Source organism: Balaenoptera borealis (assembly GCF_965194805.1).
Source record: "Balaenoptera borealis genome assembly, chromosome: 1".
NCBI lineage: Eukaryota > Metazoa > Chordata > Mammalia > Artiodactyla > Balaenopteridae > Balaenoptera > Balaenoptera borealis.
The window spans coordinates 18,869,744-18,893,146 of record NC_138860.1 but is presented as its reverse complement, the minus strand read 5'-3'; the positions used below and the strand labels follow the sequence as shown (position 1 = coordinate 18,893,146).

General features: G+C 38.1%; 1 protein-coding gene across 6 annotated transcripts; it reads left to right on the top strand.

The window, feature by feature from the left end:
- Positions 1-15: 15 nt before the first annotated feature.
- Positions 16-23,315, top strand: BPNT1 (3'(2'), 5'-bisphosphate nucleotidase 1). 6 transcript variants are annotated; one of them, XM_082395262.1, is made up of 11 exons: positions 16-135; positions 3,222-3,406; positions 7,652-7,779; positions 10,748-10,852; positions 11,548-11,655; positions 12,932-12,980; positions 14,204-14,295; positions 15,753-15,797; positions 18,685-18,882; positions 21,278-21,383; positions 22,414-23,315. In XM_082395262.1, the coding sequence occupies exons 3-11, from the start codon at positions 7,660-7,662 to the stop codon at positions 22,560-22,562; spliced, it is 972 nt and encodes a 323-aa protein (XP_082251388.1). In that variant the 5' UTR covers positions 16-135; positions 3,222-3,406; positions 7,652-7,659; the 3' UTR covers positions 22,563-23,315. The 6 variants fall into 6 exon arrangements, with proteins under 6 accessions (XP_082251388.1, XP_082251387.1, XP_082251390.1 ...); XM_082395261.1 differs by lacking the exon at positions 16-135 and having other exon boundaries at positions 3,152-3,365; XM_082395260.1 differs by lacking the exon at positions 16-135 and having other exon boundaries at positions 3,372-3,508.
- Positions 23,316-23,403: the final 88 nt, after the last annotated feature.

The following is a 23,403-nucleotide window of genomic DNA, read 5'->3' as shown; positions in this document are numbered from 1 at the left end:
GATCGGGGCTGATTCCCAGGGGCCGGAGGAGTTGGGACAGGCGCGACCGGCTCATATATCAATCACAGCGGCCTGCCTTTTTTAAAAGTATATTTTCTTTAATCCAGTATAACCCAGATATTATCACTTCAACAGGTAATTAGCAAAAATTATAAGTATGATATGTCACATTCTTTCTCTTCATGCTAATTATACGTATGATATTTCACATTCTTTCTCTTCATGCTAAGTCTTCGAAATGTGCTATGTGTTTTACACATACAGCACATCTCCATTTGGACTAGCAGCTTGCCAAGAGCTCAACAACTACATGGGGCTAATGGCTACCTTACTGGGAAGCACTGCTTTAGCGAGTACAACCTACCTCCACATAACGTGTTGTTGAATGCAACAGTGCTCTCTGTTTACTCCTAAAACCTGCACTGAGGGTACACTGAGCTATCAGAGCAGAAGGCTACTCTCTAGGACACCCGCACACTTCTCTTCCCACCTGTTGGGCTCACAGTCAGTTGTGTTTATCCTTGAACTTATGCCAGTTGTACTCGCTGTGTAATTATACAATTATAAAAACCAATGGATGGTTAAGATGGTAAATTTTGTTATACTTATTTGTAACAATAAAATAAATGGTCTGACAACTCAGTTATTATGAAAATCAAATGAGATTGTGTAAGTAAAAGTCTTCTCAAACTAGAACTCCATGTAATGGCAGCCATTTGTTGATACCGCTCTCTGGTGAGTTGTTTTTTTTTTTTTTAATAGAAATTATTGTTTCTTTCTAATTACAAAACTTTGGGAGTTACAGAAGAGCACACAAGTGAAAATTGTTCACTAACCACCCTCTCCCTGAAACCAATTTTTTTTTTTTAATTTTGGGCCCTGCCACATGCAGGATCTTAATTCCCTGACCAGGGATTGAACCCATGCCCCCTGTATTGGAAGCACAAAATCCTAACCACTGAGCCACCAGGGAATTCCCAAACCAATTTTTTTTTTTTTTTTTTAATGAAAACTAAGCTGATGTTCTTAAGAATCTAGTAAAGGCATGTCTCTAAAAAACAAGAACTGCTGTTGAATTAGATGAAGCTAAAACAATTGTAAAGTATTGGGGAAAACATTGTAAAGAATTTGTAAGTATTCTGCTCTTAGAGTTTTCCTAATTGTCTAACCTACAAAACCAGATGGTGCAGTATGGCTCTGCATTATCAGGAAAGATAAAGCAAAATTCCAATCTGGGGACAGAAGTTCTAAGAAAAGGTCTGGACCCTCCTACACTGTTGATGGGAATGTAAATTGGTGCAGCCACTGTGGAAAACAATATGGAGGTTTCTCAAAAATTAAAAACAAAACAACCATATGATCCAACAATGCTGGGTATGTATCTGAAAAAATCAAAAATACTAACTGGAAAAGATACATGCACCCCAATGTTCATAGCTGCATTATTTACAAAATTATCAAGGTATGTAAGCAACGTAACTGTCCATCAACAGATGAATAGATAAGATGTGTTATGTCTATATACAATGGAATACTTCTCGGCCATAAAAAAGAATGAAATTTTGCGTTTGCAGCAACATGAATGGACTTGGAGGCCATTATGCTAAGTGAAATAAGTCAGAGAGAGAAAGACAAATACTGTTATGATATCACTTATATGTGGAATCTAAAATATACAATGAACTAGTGAATAAAACACAAAAGAAGCAGACACACATATAGACAGCAAACTAGTGCTTACCAGCAGAGAGAGCGGAAGGGGAAGGGGCAGTATAGGAGTAGGGGAAAAAAGGGTTATTATGGGATTATACGAAACCATGTGCAAAATTTTTGATAATTGTAAAGCACTATAGAACTTAATGAATCTTTTACCCAATAAAAAAAATGGGGCTTCCCTGGTGGCGCAGTGGTTGAGAATCCACCTGCCAATGCAGGGGACATGGGTTCGAGCCCTGGCCTGGGAAGATCCCACATGCTGCAAAGCAACTAAGCCCATGCACCACAACTACTGAGCCTGCGTGCCACAACTACTGAGCCCGTGTGCCACAACTTCTGAGCCCACATGCCACAACTACTGAAGCCCACATGCCTAGAGCCCATGCTCGGCAACGAGAGAAGCCGCCACAATGAGAAGCCCGCTCTCCGCAACTAGAGAAAGCCCGTGCACAGCAACGAAGACCCAATGCAGCCAAAAATAAAAATAAATAAATTTATTTTTTTTTAAAGTGAAAATAAAATAAAGCATATGAAACTAGGAAAATAAGAAAAAAGAAAAGGCCTGGACAGATTGTTGTGGGGTTTTTCGATTGTTTTTTAGCAACGAGAATGTTGTGATGGGTTATTTAATTTTAAAATGTTTAAAAATAAAGTAGTTTTATTAATATAAAGGATACCTTTAACAAAAAAAACGCCTGTTCCCTTTGATAATTTTTCTTACCCTGAATTCTACTCTGATGAAACAGTGGGTTTGGCTTTCTAATTAATCAGAGAATTTCTCTTTAAATGGATGAGTTTAAACAATTTACATTTGTTATAACTGATATGTTTGCTATTAACTCTGTCATCTTATTTTATGTTGTTATATTTTAATCACAGTGCCCTGCTTTTCAATACTGAAAAAAAAAGACCATTGCCTCTTCGCTCTGCTGTTCTCACCGCAGGTCGGCTCCCACATGCACACAAAAATACAGGTAGACACAAGAAGTGTGCTCCTTAAATATATGGTGAAAGCCAAAATGAATAAACAGGAAATTTTTGTTTTTGCTTGTTTGTTTTTACTTTTGGCAGTGCAATAAAAGTCGTAATTAGGTTGTTGGGTTTTTTTTTTTCTGTGCTTCAAAAAAACAAACAAAAATAATTAATACGGTACATCCGACGAGGAAGAGAGAAAATCTCCCAGGACTAATCAGTAGCCGAATGAAAGGGTCACAGACCCTTTCAGGAACCTGATAAATGCTTAAAAAAATAAAAAATAAAAAATAAACGCTAGTAAAACACTTCTGCATAAAGTTTTCTTAGGGGGAACAGAGGTAGGGGCGTCGTGGACCACCTGAAGCCAGTCCACGGACTCGTAAGGTTTCGAGGTTAAGTAGCCGCCTGCCGCCACGGGGCGGTATCACTAACCCGACAAACATCTTAAGAGTAAACTGTGCGCACAAAGTGTATTGGAAGACACCTGAAACCAGAATGATTACTTAATACACCTTTCGGTTTGACTTCAGGGGACTGGCGCCTATGGAAATCTTGGAAAGCTTGGAGAAAACACGGACAAGCGGAGCTTTCCGGCAGGTCTGGAGTCAGACCGGGCGGTGGCAAAGTAGCTGTTCTGCGCCTGCGCCGAACTTCCCGCATGCTCAGTAGCTGAGGTGGGTTTAGTCTGCATCCACTGATGACCTATCCCCGGAGGGTAAGCGCTGTACTGGACACTGCGGGGGACCTGTTGCTTGATCACGCTTTTTTGGTTACCCCTGAAGTCTCTTTCGTCTGACTTGGTGCCAGTCTTGTCACTGTAAGTAATTTTCTCTCCTGCGGGGCAGCGCAAGGGCCTTAGGCAGATCTGAGTTGTTTATTGTTCCCCTAACTCCACCCCTCTGCACAGATATGAAGAGGTTCGAAGGATTTATGTTAAAAAAAAAAATTACGCGAATCAGAGTACTTCTCCAGATATTCCGATTTCGGACCTAGATTCTTGAGTGTCAGCATTTTGATTGTTTACCTGTACTGTTATTTTCGTGCCCCGGGGTCTTTTTATGGCCATATGTCGTTGAAATAACAAGGCAGACTTAGACGGTGGGTTCTTTAGTGCATCCAAATTCAGAGACTGTCTTACGCCTAAAATTAAATTTCGTTAAAATAGCAGACATTCTTCCTACTGCCTTTTCTGGTTGTAGACTTGCTTTATTTATTTAGATTCCCTGAAAATGTAATTGCTAGTTTAAAAGATGTGTACATTTTACTGTTAATAAGATTTTCAAAAAAGCGGTTTCACCACTTTACATCCTCGCTAATAATGCTCAGGAGGATCTTCCCTCACACTCCAGCCAACACTGGGCAAACTTTCTTATCTATGCCAGTCTTACATATGAACAATCATTTCTCATCGTTTTAGATTGCATTTTTTTCATAATTAGTGAAATTGAGCATTTCACGATTTAATGGCCTTTGCTTTTATTTTTCTAAGTATTGCCTATTGGCGTCATTTGCACATTTTTCTGTTGGATCATTCATCTTTTACATATTGATATATGTAAGCCCCTTATGTAACAAAAATTAGCACATTTGTCTAGTATGTGATACAAATTTTTGTTATCATTTTGTCACTCATCTGTTTGCTTTGTTTATGGTATTTTGGCTATATAGACATTTTAATTTTTATGCCTTCAGATTTATCAGTATATAATGGATTCTTGGTTTTAGTCATGTTTAAAAGTGCTTTTCCAAATTTATAAAACATTTCACTCATGTTTTATCCCCATACTTTTATAGTTTCATTCTTTACTTTTAAAATCATGCATTGATCTGGAATATACATTGATATAAAGAAGGCAAAAAGATTCCAACACTTTTTTAAAAGATTAGCAATTGTCCCCACCATTTTTTGCACAATTAACTTTCCTCCATGATTTGAATTATCACCTTTAGTGTATTTGGATCTATCTCTGGAATTTATTTGATTGCATTGATTTGTCTCTCAAATTCTGCCCAGGACTAAACTTTTAATTACTATAGTTTTATATCATATTTTGATATATGCTCATTACTCTTTTTGTCAGAATTTGCTCTGTTATAGTCAAGTTCCAAAAGATAAATTATCTTAGTATTTTGATTGGGAACTCACCATTTATTTATTTATTTATTTTTCTTTTTTTTTTTTTTATGGTTCTGGCAGCTTTATTGAGGTATAATTATCATACAATCAATGTAAATATTTAAAGTGTATAATTTGATATAATTTGTTTATCCACTCACCTGTTGAGGGACGTTTGGGTTGTTTTCAGATTTTGTCTGTCACAAATAAATCTGCTATAAACATTCATGAAGAAGTCTTGGGACTTCCCTGGCGGTCCAGTGGTCAAGAATCTGCGCCTCCAATGCAGAGGGCGCGGGCTCTATCCCTGGCCGGGGAACCAAGATCCCATGTGCCGTGCTGTGTGGCCAAAAAACAAACAAACAAACAAACAAACAAAATTCATGAGGAAGTCTTTGTGAGGACTTACACTTTTTTTTCTCTTGGCAAATAGCTAGGAGTGGAATGCTGGGTCAGCCAAACTGTTTCCCAAAGTAATTGCACCCTCTTACATTCCCACCTGCAATGTGTGTTACTCTAACCAGTGTCCTGTGAATGATGAGGTCTCCCACTGGCTAGTGGGCGCATGAGCTCCCAAGCCGTGTGAGCGCTGAAGATCACACTTACTGTTCCTTTCGGGAGGTGCATGCCCCGGCTTCAGATAGTTTCCTCACCAGCTTGCACTGATTAGCAGATCTCCAGAGGTCTCTCTGGTACTCTGCCCTGCACACTCCTATCATCTTGGCCTCCGCAGACACCCAGCTCTATCTCCTCAACTCGGATACTACTGCACTCCCCCTGGGTTCCCATTTCATAATTTATTTTAAGAACCTAATCCTCATATGCTCACCACCTTTATATTGAATTCAAGATACCTCTCCCAGGCTATGAGAAGAAATGGATCATTTGATTCCTATTGTTTTTGTCCTTCTGAACTAGCCATGTTGACAGCTATAAAGATTCCTTAAATGATAGGATATTAGGTTGATTGCCTTAAATGTTGTACAACCTTTTTTCATACTCCAAGCCTCAAGCCCAGAACGTTATGAAAAAGAACCTGTGCTGTGATTCTGGGTCATATTGGTAATATTATATCCTCAGAGTCAAAATAATGTGGCAGAAGCTATAGGAATTTTTTTTGCCCTTAATGCTGCCCTAATGTCCCTGCAGGATAGCCAGCAATGAGAATAATCATTGTAATAATGGTTAGCCAGCATTATTGAGTGCTTACCTTGTGCCAGAGACTGATTTAATAATTACCATGACTCTATGTTATAATACTATTGCTAGCTCCATTTTACCAATCGAGGCACAGAGAATTTAAGTGGCTTTCCCAAGGTCACACAACTAATGTGTGCCAGAGCTAGGAATTGAACACAGGAAGTAAGCTTCAGTGCCTGTGCCTTTAACCCCTGTTTTTGAATAAGCTTTCAGAGAGACATGCTTACAAAAGTTAGTGGTTTACAACCCAGAAGGTGTAAAACTGGTAGAGAAGGAAGTACAGTGGATGTAATCTGAACTGCTATAAAGAAGTTAAGGACTTGCAGCTTCATTTTATTGACTTATTTGATAAGTATCCTTTCTACATCCTCCTCTTCCACAACACTTTTGAAAAGATGCATTCAACAAATTTTTTAAGCTGTATTTAAGTTAATGGCTAAAGAGAAGAAGACAGTCAGGAGCAGAGTCCTGCAATCTGTCACCAATGACCCTTTTCCAGGTTGAAAGTGAATCATGAATAAAATTATGGGGTAACATTGTTCACCTAGTTATGAGTACACCTAACAGTGGCACAGGATGGGGGATGAGGGCAGTTGGACCATGATTCAGTCCCAGCTAAGGCTCAGCCCACCCCACTGGGAATTTGGAAGCTAGGAAGGCCCATCAGAATTGGGGTGGCAGTCCAGCTGGAGTGAGGAATGGCCTTTACACCCCCCTGTTGACCAGTTTCAGGTGAAATGACTCTTCTTAGCAGATGAATTCCTAAAGAAAGGTGGCAGCCAAAGACCATCTGTTGGCAGCCCTCTCAGCAGCTGGGGAAGTAAGTCCTTCAACCCCAGAGGGAATCTGGGTGATGTATCCCAGCATCAAAGCAGTCAATAAAATTGCAGGATTTGAATTTGTATTTTCAAAAAGGAAAATGCTTGATCCTAAAGACTGTTTTTTTCACATTTTTTATTGGGCCAGGGGCTGCTTGACACTCATTATTTTTCCAAATGCTTGGTCTTCAGTCCAGGGGTTATGCTGCTTCTTCTCTTGATTTTGCTACTGATGAGGATGGTAGTCAATAACCAGCAGACTAAATTTTATTTAATCTCTAAAGGAATATTCATTGAGTTTCAGAAACGAAATGTAATCACATGCAGTCCCTCCCCTTTTTAATTACTTCCCACATACACACACGTCCCTTATGCTCTTCATACCTCTGTCAGCACTTACCAGTTTTATGTTATAGACATTAGGTTACAGTATTTTACCCGCAGCCCACCAAAATATTAGCTCCTTAAGGGCAGCTATTATACCTTATTTTTTAGCCCCTGAAGCACCGTCCACAGCCTTTGCACATTACACTCGTCATACATAAAACTTTTTCATGTGTTCATAGTCCTGGGCCAGTTACCCCCATGCCTCAAAATGTCCCATCTGCAGAGAGAAAGAATACTATAGAATTTATTGGGAGAACTAATGCTGAAATGGAGTCTTTTTCCAAGTCTCTCTTAGTAAATGTTTATCAGAGAATCTACACAGGTAATTGAAGCAGTCCCAAGTAAACACTCAATACCAATGTGTTGAATTGAATTCAAGTAAATGAAACCAGCAGTTGGCTTTGAAAGTAACATAACATTTCTCTCGATTTTCCTTTAGGGCACATCATGGCTTCCAGTCACACTGTGTTGATGCGGTTGGTGGCTTCAGCATATTCTATTGCTCAAAAGGCAGGAACGATAGTCAGGCATGTTATTGCTGAAGGAGACCTGGGTATCGTGGAGAAGGTACTGAAAGTCTCATCTCATTTCATACCGACTCTGTTTTTGTCCCTTGAGGTTTAGCTAACAGGATATAATAATCTGGACAGACTTTAATAGTTGAAATAGTCAATGGCTCCCTTATGGAGATTGCAAGACCCTTAGTTCAAATGTGCTCCATTTCTGCTCTGCAGAGGACTCCAGACTTCCTACCTCCAAAACCTTTATTTATATGACTGGGCCTTCTAACTGCTGTCTAGCTCCAGAGCGCTGGAACCAAGCTTCATATCCTGAAGTAATCTACTTCATGCAGAGCCGTGCAGTCCTTGGTGAACTTGACATGTTTGGTAACATCTGGCATTTAAATAAGTATCCCCTATGTTCAAAGCTTTAAAATGTTTTTTCTGCATGGAAAAGAAACCTAAAGCAAAGGTTTTCTTTCCAGTATGGTCATTAAAAACTTAGGTAAATTAACAGAAAGATAGTTTATAGTGGTAGTTGATTCTTAAAAGAAGTCCCACCATGCATGTGTTCTAGTTTAAAATATAATTTCTTCCACAAGATTTGATGATTATTTCATATTACAAATTTTAAGTGTAAGTTTCCACATATTGACTTTTTGTCATAATCTTTAAGGAAGATTGTATTGTAATTTTGCCCAAGTGGGAAAATTTTAGGATATGATAAACATTTTAATGATTTGAAATAGAGATGTAGTTAAGACACTCCTTTATGATTAGTCAAGCATCTATTTAAGGCTATTTGTATAAAAAAAAAGACCTTATATATAAGTAAAAAACAACTTAGAAATAAGTTCCTGTGAACTACTTATAGGATATTCAACATAACTACTTTTAAAAATTAAGAATAAAAATCACAAGAACTAGTGAAATAAATCTCATTTCCTTTTTTGATAGATTTATGGGCTTAATAGTATAGGAAATAGATATAGGGTATCTTGATTTTGAAATCAAAATTGATCTGAATCAACTTTAAAAAAAAATTTGTTAGAGTCCCTCATTTTCCATTTTCAAAAAGCATTCAAGCTATTTATAATACATAGATGATATTTCTCATCCCCCATCCTGAGCCACTGTTAGGTGTACTTATAACTAGGTGAACAATGTTACCCCATAATTTTATTCATGATTCACTTTCAATCTGGAAAAGGGTCATTGGTGACAGATCGTAGGACTCTGCTCCTGACTGTCTTTTTCTCTTTAATCATTAAGTTACGTACAGTTTAAAAAATTTGTTGAATGCATCTTTTCAAAAGTGTTGTGGAAGAGGAGGATGTAGAAAGGATACTTATCCAATATGTCAATAAAATGAAGCTGGAAGGGCTAGTTGTTGTATTGGATTACAGAATAAGTATTCAAAATAGTTGCAAACTCTGAGAAAGGTGGGCCAAATTCAACAAGATATTACAATAGGAATAAAGTCCTATATTAATGTTCAAGTAATAAGGGGGGAGTCTGATTCAAATTTGTGTGAAAAAGAGGTTTTAGTTGATCACATACATGCTCAATGACAAGCCAACAATGTAAAACAGCTACTTTCAGAAGGCTACTAATCTTACTATCTTTTCTTTTTTATTGTTTTCTCTGTTATGAAACACAGGAAGTGGAGAAAAATAGCAAAAAGTACAAAATCATCTATTAGGCCACCACCGCCAATATTTTGGATCATATCTTTGCATATTTTTCTCTTAGCATTATTTATTTTGTTTAAATTGATTTTCTCTTGTGATTATATTAGATGGACCACTTTGTAGCTGATAGCTAAAGATTAATAGAAATACAGTGTTCAAGTTAGAAAGAAAGATAATAACCTCACTGTCTCTCTACTGGTCAGACACTTCTAGTACTTTATATCCACTTGTTGACACCTCATTTTAAAAGAGACAGGGCAAAAACAGATTTGTCACACAAAGTATCTAGAATGGTGAGATCTGGCACTATGTCGGTAGAAAGAGCAGGAAATATCTTATCCTAGAGAAGAGTTGGGAGAGCTTTCCTCATAGAGTTGAATGGCTATCAATGTGTCTTTTTTTCTCTGGAGCAGTGGTCTCTAAACTTGATTGATAGGTAAGTAATCTTCAATTTCAACAATTCTTTTAAGTAGTTTCATTCCACAGATATTTACAGAGCACCTACTGTGTGCCAGGCACAGTTCTTTCGAAAATAAAACAAAGATCTCTGCCTTTGTGGCACTACATTCTAGCAAAATTGTTCTTTACATCGAGACAACCAGCAGACTTCACTGTGGCAGAAAAGAGTTTGATTTTCGTAGTCATTCCTTATCTCATTACGAAGTATTGCGAAAGATCTGCTATTTAAGATAAAATAATGTGTAAATCCACCTAAACAGGCATGTATAAATTGCAACATGTCCTAATTCTCTGAAAGCAAGCTAACCAAGGAAGTGGTCACTGTCTTTCACAAGTGTGACTATGTGAGTTATGGATTGAGTTGAGTGCCATAGGTGAGTTATGTAGTAAATATTACTGCCATTCACTTTTATTTTTTTTATAGTTTAGAAATAAAAATTTTGAAATAAGAAATAACAAATTGTTCTGAGGACCTCTTGAATTATTAAAATTAGGATTAATGAGTGGAGTTTATAGAAGGATCCATATAAGAAATACCTTTTAAATAACTAAAGAGTTATTTGTTATTATTAACTGCCTTGAAAATTGTGAATTTCCTGTCTGTCAACCTGCTTAAGCAAAAGATTAATGTAGAGATCTTATAAAAGGAATTTGTGAACTGGGGGAGAAAATGTTCTAAGTAATTTAAAAGCTCCTTTCCAAACTTTAGCCACTATAAATCCCATGAGAAAAACCAAGCCAAGAAATTGACTCATATGATGGTAAGCTCGATCAATCTTAAAACAGACAGTGTAATTTAAATGGATATAGATAATCACGCATGAGGCATCAAAGAACAACTTATTTCATACTTAGTTCTGCTAAAATGTGCATTCTTTGTTGCAGACCTGTGCAACAGACCTGCAGACCAAGGCGGACCGATTAGTTCAAATGAGCATATGCTCTTCTTTGGCACGGAAATTCCCCAAACTAACAATTATAGGGGAAGAGGTAAGACTATCGTATATTTTTTTTAATCCCTGTTTACTGTATGGATTTGTAATTGCCCCTTTAGTGAGTTATACACCACTTTTATGATTTCAAGCATTATATTTTTGTGTTTTAACACAAAAATAACTATCATGGTTCTTGGACTTTCAGAAAATACCTGCTTTTAATATTTTGGTTTATTTCTAGGCCAGATGTGTCAGTTCTTGACCATAGATGATATGGTTATTGTTGTGACGTTCCACATACAAAGTATAAGATGGGTAGAGTTCTAGAACTTTGGAATAAAATGGGTTTTATTGTTCCTGGTTTTTTTTTTGTTTTTAATTAAGGCTTATTTGCATACTTATTCAAAGACTAACACTGTGAAGGTGAAGGAATTGACATCATGTATTTGAGAGTTCGACATAGCTGATGGCAGAGTCACTTGTGTAAATAAGTGTATACTACTTAAAAATTCTTTTCTTTTTAATCCTTGTTCAGGATAATGAAGTTGGGATCCTTTGTAATCAACTTTGATGAGCCATATGTGGTTGTTTTCGCAATTTTGTTCAGTGTGCTTTAAAAGCTCTAAATAGAAATGGTAAACAGGAGGGACTAGTGAAAACTATGATACTGCATTTCTTCTTGTTGCTGAGACAAACGGTATTCTGTAAACAGGAAACAGCTTCGGTCATCATCAGTGTTCTCTGCCTTAGGATCTGCCTCCTGAAGACGTGGATCAAGAGCTGATTGAAGATGGTCAGTGGGAGGAGATACTGAAGCAACCATGCCCATCACAGTACACTGCTATCAAAGAGGAAGACGTATGATCCATGTTATTACTTAACTCTCTATTTATCTTCAGTTTTTGTCGTAGTAAAGGAAATAAAATTTGCCATCATGATGAAAACTTGGTAGTTATAAAACAAGGGAAACCAGGAACTTCAAATATTTCAGAGCCAACATATAAGTGCCTGGCAACCATATGGGATGTCTGACCTATTAACTTCGAGTTCATTTTCTCATCCTATTGATTTCCTCTTCACTCTAAAACTGTTATTAAAAATACTTTTGGGGGAACTCCCTGGCAGTCCAGTGGTTAGGACTCGGCGCTTTCACTGCTGGGACGTAGGTTCAGTCCCTGGTCAGGGAACTAAGATCCCGCAAGCCGCGTGGCACAGCCAAAAAACAAAATACTTTTAGGGAGAAAATCTAATTTGTTATTTAGTAAATTTGGTAAATTTGGTAATTTGTTATTTAGTAAATTTAGTAAAACATTTCATTGGTAATTGGAGCTGGAAGGAGATGAAATGGATTGCTACCTTATATTTTTGGAAGGCCATAAAAATTACCCCCCTTGCTTTTTATAGTTGCTTAAATTAAGTCTATGACTTCAGATAACTATCAAACTTCTTTAATTTTTGAGTTTTAATTTATTTAACACTCATTCGTTGAGCACTTACTATGAGTAGGGCACTTTGTTCTGTGATATGGAGTATAGAAAAGAAAGATGTGGTGCCTCCCGTCAGAAATATGCCCTCACAAATTTACATCAAGCATCTAGTGGTTAATGGCTTCGTATCCTGAATCATATTAAAAGTCCTAAGAAGAGGGGATTTCTTTTTTATGCTACTGCCAGTTTTATAAACCATTCATTTTTCTTGGCCGTATACACGTGTGTCCTTACGATAATCAGACTGTCATCATTTATCTTAAATCAACATTTATATATAAAAATGAGTAGCATCCACACAAAACATTTTTGGTGCCACTTTCAAGTTTTCTTTATATCACCATCTAGAGCCCAGGATGTTCATGGCCACATGTTTAGTGTTCAGGTAACAATAAACTTTTACCAGTTAACCATTTTATATTAAAAAAATTTTTTATTGAAGTATAGTTGATTTACAATGTTGTGTTAATATTTTATTACAAAATATTTTTTTACTATTATTTTTTAATTATTACAAAACTGATGACCTTGGCTTAAGCCACCCATAATATAGTTTCAAAAATTAAAAAAAAGGTAGTTTTAGTTTATCTATTTAAATCAATTTTTTAAATTTTAGATGCTCAATTTGGACATTTCCTCTTTTTTAGCTTGTGGTCTGGGTTGATCCTCTGGATGGTACCAAGGAATATACTGAAGGTTGGTATCTCTTTTATATTTGTATTTGACAGCAGTAGGACTAATATATGATGTTTAGTTGTAAACATTTAATCTCCTTCAAATACCACCCCCCCATACTCCACCAGTCCCACAATCCTAATGTCCCCTAGATGAAAATAACTAACATTAAACCGATGTAACCAAAGGGACTATACTGAACCCCCAGCTTTACTGGGTAGAAAAATGATGAAAAGTGTCACTGTATCGCCTTGCTCTGCCACCATCCCATGCCCATCCCTCACTCGCTTCCTCTGAGAACTGCTGTCTCACTTCACAGCCTCACCTCTAAAGATGGGTTTTGAAACACAGTGCAATATTTCTCCTTCCTGAAATTATCTAAGATGAGCAAAATTAGAAAGCAGCAAATTAAAATAAAGTCGGCAACATTAAAGTGAGAAGTGCCAGGCTCAGAGCCAGAGTGGTAGGTTTTAGGAGCGTAGCATAAGCTTAGATTCTTATTTTTGAGAGGAAGATCAACGTAGGTTTTCTTATATTGGTTCTCAGCTGAAAAAACAAAACTGTCTCGTAATTCCTAGAAAAAACTCTCTCTGTCCTTGGATGAGACATATCTACGATGAGTGAATCCCGTAGTACGTGTGAAAACGTCTCTGTAATCCATTGAGAAATAGGGGAGCTCTAGGCAGCTTTAGTGAGTGTAAGAACACCTAAACAGCTTGTTCAGCTCTCAACTCCAACCTCCAGAGGTTTTGATTCACTAGCTCTGCAAAGGAGCCTTGAGAATCTGTACTGAAAAAATTGAGCCAGTTAATTCTAATGCTGCTTGTTAGTCCATCGGCCCCACTGTGAGAAATCTTAATTTAGAGGCTTGAAATGCAAATCTAGAGAGTAATCCTGGAATCAAGAGTGATCTAGCAGGCAGAGGTGAGTCAGATGGTGGTAGAGGGGGGCACAGAGGAATCTAATGATGATGGCTGAGGAGTTATGGCTGATTTACTTGGTTGGTTTACAGATTATTACTAATGAGACCATGTGTATCAATTCAATTAAGTGGCCGTAGTCCCTACTTCTGTCCCTGGCCAACTCTCATAATTTGTGTGTTTTGCCAGAAGTAGGTTTAATCATGGATGAATCATTGCAAATTCCTTACCTTTATTGCAAAAATAACTTGGAGCCATTGATGTGCTGATGATGAGTCATAACCTGAGAAAGTTATGTAATTGATATGAATTTCTTCTTTTTAGGTCTTCTTGACAATGTAACAGTTCTTATTGGAATTGCTTATGAAGGAAAAGCCATAGCAGGAGTTATTAACCAGCCATATTACAACTACCAGGTATTACTATAAATGATACCAAAATATTTTATTAGATAAATAATTATGGTATTATATGATTCTTAATGTTATCTGATCCAATGATTTCTAGCTTGGTTGCACATGCAATCATCTGGGGGAGCTTTTCAAAGTAAGGATTCCCAGGTCATACCCCAGATGTACTGAATCAGGTCCTCTGGGGGGTGTTGATACCAGGAATGTGTATGTATGTATGTGACTGTACACAGACACACTGTATGATTTGCACAGATTTTTTTTTTTTTATCAATTTCCCCCCTCCTTTCCTTTTAATTAATTAATTTATTTATTTTTGGGTGTGTTGGGTCTTCGTTTCTGTGCGAGGGCTTTCTCCAGTTCCAGTGAGCGGGGTCCACTCTTCATCGCGGTGCGCGGGCCTCTCGCCGTCGCGGCCTCTCTCGTTGCGGAGCACGGGCTCCAGACGCGCAGGCTCAGTAGTCGTGGTTCACGGGCCTAGCCGCTCCGCGGCATGTGGGATCTTCCCAGACCAGGGCTCGAACCCGTGTCCCCTGCATTGGCAGGCAGACTCTCAACCACTGCACCACCAGGGAAGCCCTGCACAGATTTTTAATGTATGCCTTATGATTCAAATCATAAGCAAAAGTTTGGGAATTACTGATATGGCTCTTGGTTAGCTTGGTCATTGAGACACCTGATTTACAGGTGGTGCTTGAAGCACGTTGAAGAAATGAACCATTTCAACCAAGAAAAGAGGCTAGCCATGTTGTTTTGCAGGTAATACTACATAGTGCCTAAATTATAGTCAGCATTAACTAAATATGTTCTTGTACTCTTTTCTCTCATTTTGTCTCTCTAATCTGCTTTGACTTTCTCCTATACTCCCAAGAAATTGTCTTCCTTAGAAGTAAGAGGCTAATGTAATTCCAAATCAGGAATATACTGTTAGATCACGTTAAATTGGAAATTGTTGCAATAAAATACTTAAGGTATTTACATTAGTGTGACCTTGATAGAACTTTGGAGAAACAAAGTAACCAGAGTGGGGACTATTACTTCTGAATTTCCAATTTGAATGAAGAGCAGGATTAATCTCTATTTCTAAGATAAATTTGTTTTTTTTTAATATCATTTATGTGATTATAACTTTTTATTTATAATCATGTGCATCTTACGATTATTCAGCAAAAATATTTTTGCATTCATTACTGGGAAAGTCTCATATTGAGCTGCTTAAGAGTCCATTAATTCTTTAAATATGACGAATGTTTATACAGTATTATACGCAGACACAAGTTTGCAGTCATCATGTAAACTTTAAAGCAAGCTAGAACTGATACTTGAAATAGGGGCATTTAATTCATAGATAATACTGCAGTGCATGGCACCTTTTATCAAAAAAAGATCTAAGCGCTTAGGAGTTGTTAACAATTTCCATCACTTCTTTCTAAGATTAGAAAAATTGTATTCATTTTCCACAGAACAATGAAAATCAAAAGTTAAGGGAGCCCAGGAATGAAGCAAAGGTGAGGAAAATAGCTAGGCTTTTGGCTGCACTAGTGGGTAGAAAAGAGGTGGGCAACCTGTGGTACCCCAGGAGTCACTGCCCATCCCAGGTACCAGCTCATTTTCACCTGCTCTGCTTCTCTCCTTTGTTACCTGTCCCTTCCCCACATTCCCTTCTGTACACTTTCTTTCTCTTCTCTCTTCCTTCTCTCTTGCTTATGCCTTAAAATTTGTTGCAACAAGGAGAAAAGTTGCTTAGCTTTGTTGTTAGTTTTCAAGGCTGCATGTCCAATTTAAAGTCATGATCATCATAGCTAACATTTATCAAGAGCTTACTGTGTACTGACAGACTCGAGGGATTCACAGGCATTATCTCATTCTGATACTCACCAAAATCCTTTAAGGAAGCCTTTATCCTTGTTTTAAAGAAGAGGAAACTGAGACAAGTCACCTGCCCTCGTTGGTCAATGGCAGATCTGGGATCTACACTGCAGTCCAAGCTCTTAGCCACTGCTCTCTATTGCTCTCTTGAGCCAGATAAAAGACTTTTTACACTTCAGACTTTATTACTGCTTCTCACAGATACTGAAGCTGGGACGCACCCAAAGGAAAGAGCATGGAATAGTGCAGAGAAACCCAGTCTGTCTGTATATCGGAGGTAGCTCCTAAACCATTAGGAATCTTACTGAACTCATCAGTAAGGTGAAAATGTTAGCCTTTTTCACCCCCAGACAGTTGGTGTGGGAACTCTGAAGGAGGGAGTCAGCAAGAGAGGCTGAGAGATCAGGAGCACAGAGGAAGGCTAGCTGGCTGCCTCAGGGGATTGCGTTTACCTCATCCGGGCGCCAGATTCCACGGTCCCATCCTCTTTGCTGACATATTCATTCACAGAGGTCATCTGAGTTTTTAGGGACCAGAATGCTCATGTCCTCTATTTAGTATGCTTTCCTTTCGTTTTCAGAATAACTGGAGAGCTGAATTAATAAATAGGTTTCTTGAGCACATGAAATTAGTCTCAGCAATTGAGCTGAAGCATAACGAGCACACAGAGCCTCTCTGTACTTTTCCGATTCCAGCCTCTCCTACAGTGTGAACTCAAGAGGGAAGAGGGGAAGCACTCGAACATACATTGAGCCCCCAGTGCTTGTTTTTTGGTTCCTGTGTTGCCCCATTTGCTGGGAGTGCTGTCCGCACAAAGCCTTCAGCTCTCAGCCTCTTCGGGGATTGCCTCACCTGTGAAGAACACGCCCCTTCCCAAGGCAGTCCATTTCTAGTGACTGATGATTGGAGGGGTGTAAAGGCCTGGCATCTCATCCCAGTTTGGGATGTGTTCTCCCCAGTTTGGTACAACTCTGAAGAGCCATTCTGGCTCCAGAGCTCCCCATGGGGTTGGCTGAAGCTGTGGTCGTGTCTGCATCACAGCTCGGTTTCTCCCCCTGCCCACTCCCCTCCCTTCCACAGGTGTTGATCCCAAGGGCAGTCCTTAATAAACACCCTACCTATCTCAGAGTCTGCTTCCCAGGGAATCCAACCCTGCAGCCCAAGCATATTTCACTATAACAGCACCCAGAGTACTGCTGTAGGTAAATAAGATGATGTGTGTGAAAGCATTTTGAGAAGTAAACCGAGGTAGTCCACTAGTTTAGTGACGACAAACATTGGCTTTTTAAAAAATTTTTATTTATTTATTTTTGGCCGCATCCTGTGGCATATGGGATCTCAGTTCCCCGACCAGGGATCGAACCCACGCCCCCTGCAGTAAAAGTACAGAGTCTCAACCACTGGACCACCAGGGAGGTCCCGAAAAATACTGGCTTTGAACACAGATGAGCCTGAGTTTGATTATGATCTTCCTAGAGTCCTTGGTCAGGTTACCAAATGATTCCAAAACTCATTTTTCTCATCTTTCAAATAAGGGTGATAATACTAGTCCATGGGACTGTTCTGGGGATTAAATGAGATAATATATGTAAAGCACTTAGTGTGGTGCGTGGTACACGTTTAGTATTAAGTAAAAATATATGTCTGTATGTCTATTGAGATAGTGGTATTTTGATGACTTTGTGTTAATCTTTTTTTGCATCAGGTTTACTTTCCATGAAATACCAGTTATGTTTTTCTATATGAAGTGTATAGTTATAACAGTGTGGCTGAAAGTTCTTTGAGTGCTGCAAAGGAAAATACAGATTCTGGGATTGCGTTGTCATTGTCATTTTACCACCACAATTGTCAGTAAAATCTTTTAACCCTGACCCCATTATACATGGCCTCTCTTCAGTATCGGCATATTTACTCGCTTTGTCTCTATAGCAGCATTATTATATTATCACCATTACCTATTCCCATAGTAATGTGATCCTTATTGTTCCTTGGACAATGAAAAGTAATCAATACACGGTGTTTCATTTCCTGGGGACTTACGTACCTTTTGCAAACAGCTATTTTCAAATACAATAATGAGATTGTTGGATAATTCTGAAAGGAACAGGAATCAGTATGTGATGTTGCCTTTCCTGAAGACTCCAGGGAATAACCAGAAGTTCCTTTCCGTACCTTTGGAACCCAATTATTATTATTTTTTTTGGCCGTGCTGTGTGGCTTGTGGGATCTCAGTTCCACGACCAGGGATAGAACCCAGGCCACGGCAGTGAAAGCCCAGAATCCTAACCACTAAGCCACCAGGGAACTCCCTGAAACCCAATTATTAACCAAAACAACAATGAGAATAATCAGTTGATGTTCTCAGGAAAATTTCTTTGTCGATGATACTGCTTTTGTACTTTATAACATTATCATGTTTTTATTTTTAAAAAATCATGTTGCTAATATAACTAAATGTTCTATTTATGGCGAACCTTTCTCTCCAAATGATGACAAGCTTTGCCATTGTTTCACCCATTTACATAGGCAGGACCAGATGCTGTGTTGGGGAGAACAATCTGGGGAGTTTTAGGTTTAGGTGCCTTCGGGTTTCAGCTGAAAGAAGTGCCTGCCGGGAAACACATTATCACAACTACCCGGTCCCATAACAGCCAGTTGGTTACGGACTGCGTTGCTGCTATGAACCCTGATGATGTGCTGCGAGTGGGAGGAGCAGGAAATAAGGTACCAAAATCCATCCATCATCTACCCTGAAATGCAACTGAATCATTAAAAGAAATACTGAGCTGTTACAAAATGTGAAATAAGAGTTTGGGAGAAGAGATTAAAGATTGTAATTTGCCATTAAAGACACATTTCAGCAACATTTGAATTTTTTTTTTTTTTTTTTGGCCGTACCACGTGGCATGTGGGATCTTAGTTCCCCAACCAGGGATCAAACCTGTGCCCCCTGCAGTGGAAGCATGGAGTCCTAACCACTGGACCACCAGAGAATTCCCTGAATTTTTTTAAATGTTGTGGTTCAAGTCTTTTTTATCTAAGAGAATTCAGTGATAAGCCATTTGGATAAGACCCCGGCCCTCTTGCCAGTCCTTATTTTCTCAAGAACCCTCTTGGATTACTTCCCAGACCTTTCTTTTATAGACTCCAGGATGGGCCTGCCTGCCCCTTTCTGGATACTTACCCCATTCATTCACCTAGGCTCCCATCCTCCTGAGAACATTGTGAATTGGAACACAATTTGATCTCCATCCCTGATCTCTTCTCATCTGATTGCCCCTTGGTTGTCATGATGACATCCATCAGGTATCTCAAATTTGGCATCCCCAGTTGGAACGCATCCTCTTTCTACCTGCCCCCAGATGTGTTCCTCTCCCTACTTCCTATCTGCTTAATGGCACCGCCATTGTTCTAACTGTTCTAGCCAGACATCTGAAAGCTATCCTAGCCTCCTTCCTGCCTCACATCCTATCAATCTGATCCTACCTATAGATCTTCTTAATTCTTCCCTAATGTCTCATCCATCTCAACCGCCAGTGCCCTAGGTGAAACCTGTCAGCATCCCTCAACCAGCCTTTACAGCAGCTTCCAAAGTGATCTCCCTCTAAAAGCATTTACTTATAAGAGGATGAAAAATGGAAGTTTAAAAATAGCAGTATTTTGAAAAAAAATGTAAAACATTTCAAAGTAAAAATATATTCCTGATAGTCACTGGAATATGATTTCTCTTTGCCCCTACTGTTGTAACTACGAAATGCCATTACCTCTTTTATTCCCAAGGAGGTACCATTCCCCGTAGGAGCAAAGTCCCCACCCTACACAGCTCCCACCTTTTCTCCTTGCAAAGACCTTGTTGGGCAGTTCTTAACTTTTCTGCATCAAGGACCTCTTTGAGAATCTGACGAAAGCCACAGTCCCTCTTCCCTCAAAAAATATACCTGGCATAGTTCTTGGCACATAGTAAGACTTGACACAGATTTCTTAAAGGAAAGAGACAGCTTTTACTCAGAAGTCTGCAGCACGGGTTAATGGTTTGAACGTGTCATTGAATACAGGAATCCTAAAAAGAATAGCTGGTTACCTTGTGTTCACTGAGGCTCTCCTCATTCTCCCAGGCTGGCCTCTTCATCTCGATATTTGAAGTCTGAATTTTACAGCACTAATTACTTTACAGTATAACCAAAAAATAAGTCAAGCAACTAATGAAAGGCTGATAGCAAGTTACTGCTGAGAGTCATGCGGTTTCTATCGGTGACCTCAGATATTTTTTTTTTTGGCTACACCACGCGGCATGCGGGATCTTAGTTCCCTGACCAGTGATCAAACCCGCGTCCCCTGCGGTAGAAGCATGGAGTCTTAACCACTGGACCACCAGGGAAGTCCCTCAGTGACCTCAGTTTTGTATGAATATTACAGGCATTAGTAAGATGACTGTTTGATTTGATTTGATTTGATTTTTATTTATTTATTTATTTTTGGGCACACTGTGCAGCTTGCGGGATCTCGGTTCCCCAACCAGGGATCAAACCCGCACCCCCTATAGTGGAAGCACGGAGTCTTAACCACTGGACCGCCTGGGAAGTCCAAGATGACTCTTAAAATTCATACTGTGGTAGCAGAAAGAGCAACAGATACGATGCCGAAACAGAGACTTATGAAACTGCTTGTTACACTAGTCAGCATAGCATATCTGTTAGGACTTAGTATAACCTATACATTATTGTGCTGGTTGATATTTCTGTATCCTTTATATAATGATGGTCAAATTTTTACAAGATGAAAAAGCTTTATTTTTTCTACAACAAATATATATTGCTTTTACTGTAAGAAAAAAAAAAACAGCATAAAAAAGAAAACCTTATTTTAACTAACTTAGAATATAGAGACCATTCAGATATCCTCCTTGTAGCTTATTTGACTTCTTTTTTTCCCGTCAGATGACTACATTATTATGCATGTATTCTGTATATTTCTTCGTAATACTCATTTACACCTGCTAAAGGCTTTAACCCAAGTCTGACAGAGGAATTGAAATACACTGATAGAAACAAGCAGTTTCTCTTTATTTGTACCTCGGTTATTTCATGGTTGAGGGATAATTATTCTCTTGACCTTACAGATTATTCAGCTGATTGAAGGCAAAGCCTCTGCTTATGTATTTGCAAGTCCTGGATGTAAGAAGTGGGATACCTGTGCTCCAGAAGTCATTTTACATGCTGTGGGAGGTTAGTCCATTTTATTTGGGGGAATTACAGTTTTTATACAGTTTTCATATTATGCTAGGACATGATATTTCAGTAATGTTACTTTACCTAGACTCTTAGGATATAAAAGATGGAAGGAAAGTTAGAGGTTATCCAATCTAAGCCTCGCATTTCATAGGTGAGAAAGTAGATTTTCAGTGAATTCATTTTCCTTTAGTTATAGTTTCTCTTTTGGACCTTGATCTGCACACAGTTCATTTAATTAAACCCTTATTAACTTATGGCTTTAATGCTTTTAGGGGTTTTTTTTCTTGAAAAGTAAAATATTCATCATCACCATCATTAGTTTCTTTTGGTAAATGTCTCAGTGCTAGCGCTTAAAGATCATAGAGTTGGAATTTTTTTAATCTGCCTGCAAAAATACTACAGATATATACATAGCAAGATGATTTTTCTAATTCAAATAGACATCAGATCACATCTACTCTTAAACACTTGATTTTTATTTTATCATTTCTCCTGGTACATTATTGTGTTGATATCTCAGCATATTACATGACAAGGAAGTTAAATTCATCACGATCCATTCTCATTAGAGTGTTAAATGAGACTGTAATATAACACAGTTATGTTTTATGAACATACTTCACTTAAACTCTTACCAAATAAAGTGTTACTAATAAATGGTAGAATGAAGAAAACACTTTTGAAACCGGGAATCGTGGGTGATGGAGTATAACCAATAGGAAACGTAATCACTCCAGGAAAGGAGAAATTAGTTGATACTGAGAAGTATAAATTGAAAATACTAAGTGAAATTATTTTAATCAGGGAGAAAAAATCATGATTTAGCCTTTAGCTAGTCAAGTTCCTCTGTAGTCTTAAATTGCAAGTGAATTAATACTTAACCTTTGTGGTCACACATTATCTTCCTTATTTTATCCAGAATTCAATGGATATTATTATATAGGGAAGCAAGAAGCTCTTAGAAATAACTAGAAACATAATGATCCGATCGGCCATTGACATTGTATTGATGTTTTTTCCATAGGCAAGTTAACCGATATCCATGGAAATGCCCTTCAGTATAACAAGGAGGTGAAGCACATGAACTCAGCTGGCGTCCTGGCCACACTGAGGAATTATGACTACTATGCAAGTCGAGTCCCCGAATCTGTTAAAAATGTACTTGTTCCTTGAAGGGAAATCTCGTCGACTCAGCCAGGAGAAGGACTTGCTCCTCGAAATAATACACTTTAAAACTATAATTGGATGGAATTTGAGCTCTACCTTTACTTCATTCATTGCTGATCAGCGATTTACATTTGGTTACTTAGGAGTAGAAAATTGAATTTTTAAACGTCTTGATTAATGAATCAACCAGACCAATTTTGACATCTGGAAAACTTGTAAAGTCAGTATATTTCACATTTCATTTTTCCTCCTTTTATTTGGAGCAATGAAAGAAAAGCTTAGTTCCAACTGGCCATCCTGGTGTATTGTTGAATCAGCATTCCTGTTTTGTAAACCAGATTTCTTTACGGCACAGAACTACAAGTTATTACCTAAATCTCATTCTTGTCTTTCATAGTAATGTAAAAAGTTTTCCTACTCCCATTCTGAATACATTAAAATATCATTCTATATGTTGATGAAACAGATTTTGGAGAAACATTTCTTTATAATAAATTATTTAATTCTAGCTCTCTCTGTTATTCACCAGCTTTTTTTGTTTTTAAGTAGTTGGAAACTATGTATTCTCTACTGTGGGCATTACTTTATTCTTATGGCATCATTATGCAGTTTAACTGTGGAAAGTTAGGTAATTGCTCCTATTCCTTCCAAAGGAAGATTATAATGTATGCTGTCAAAATTATTCTGACATTCTGCCTAGGTTTTTATTTTTTAGGTCTCTGTCCTGTGCTTTTAAATAAATTTCTCTCATTGTATTAAGCAAGTGGTTTAAATTAATCATTCCCAAACCCACTGCATGTCAGAATCACCTGGGAAGCTTTTCAGAAAATATGAATTCACAGGCTCC

Excerpts from the sequence above, each read along its gene's own strand:
- BPNT1 (XM_082395262.1), top strand. The coding sequence starts at position 7,660 with ATGGCTTCCAGTCACACTGTGTTGATGCGGTTGGTGGCTTCAGCATAT. Across the intron at positions 11,656-12,931 it reads CTGCTATCAAAGAGGAAGAC|CTTGTGGTCTGGGTTGATCC; the intron begins GTATGATCCATG and ends CCTCTTTTTTAG. Across the intron at positions 14,296-15,752 it reads AGCCATATTACAACTACCAG|AACAATGAAAATCAAAAGTT; the intron begins GTATTACTATAA and ends CATTTTCCACAG.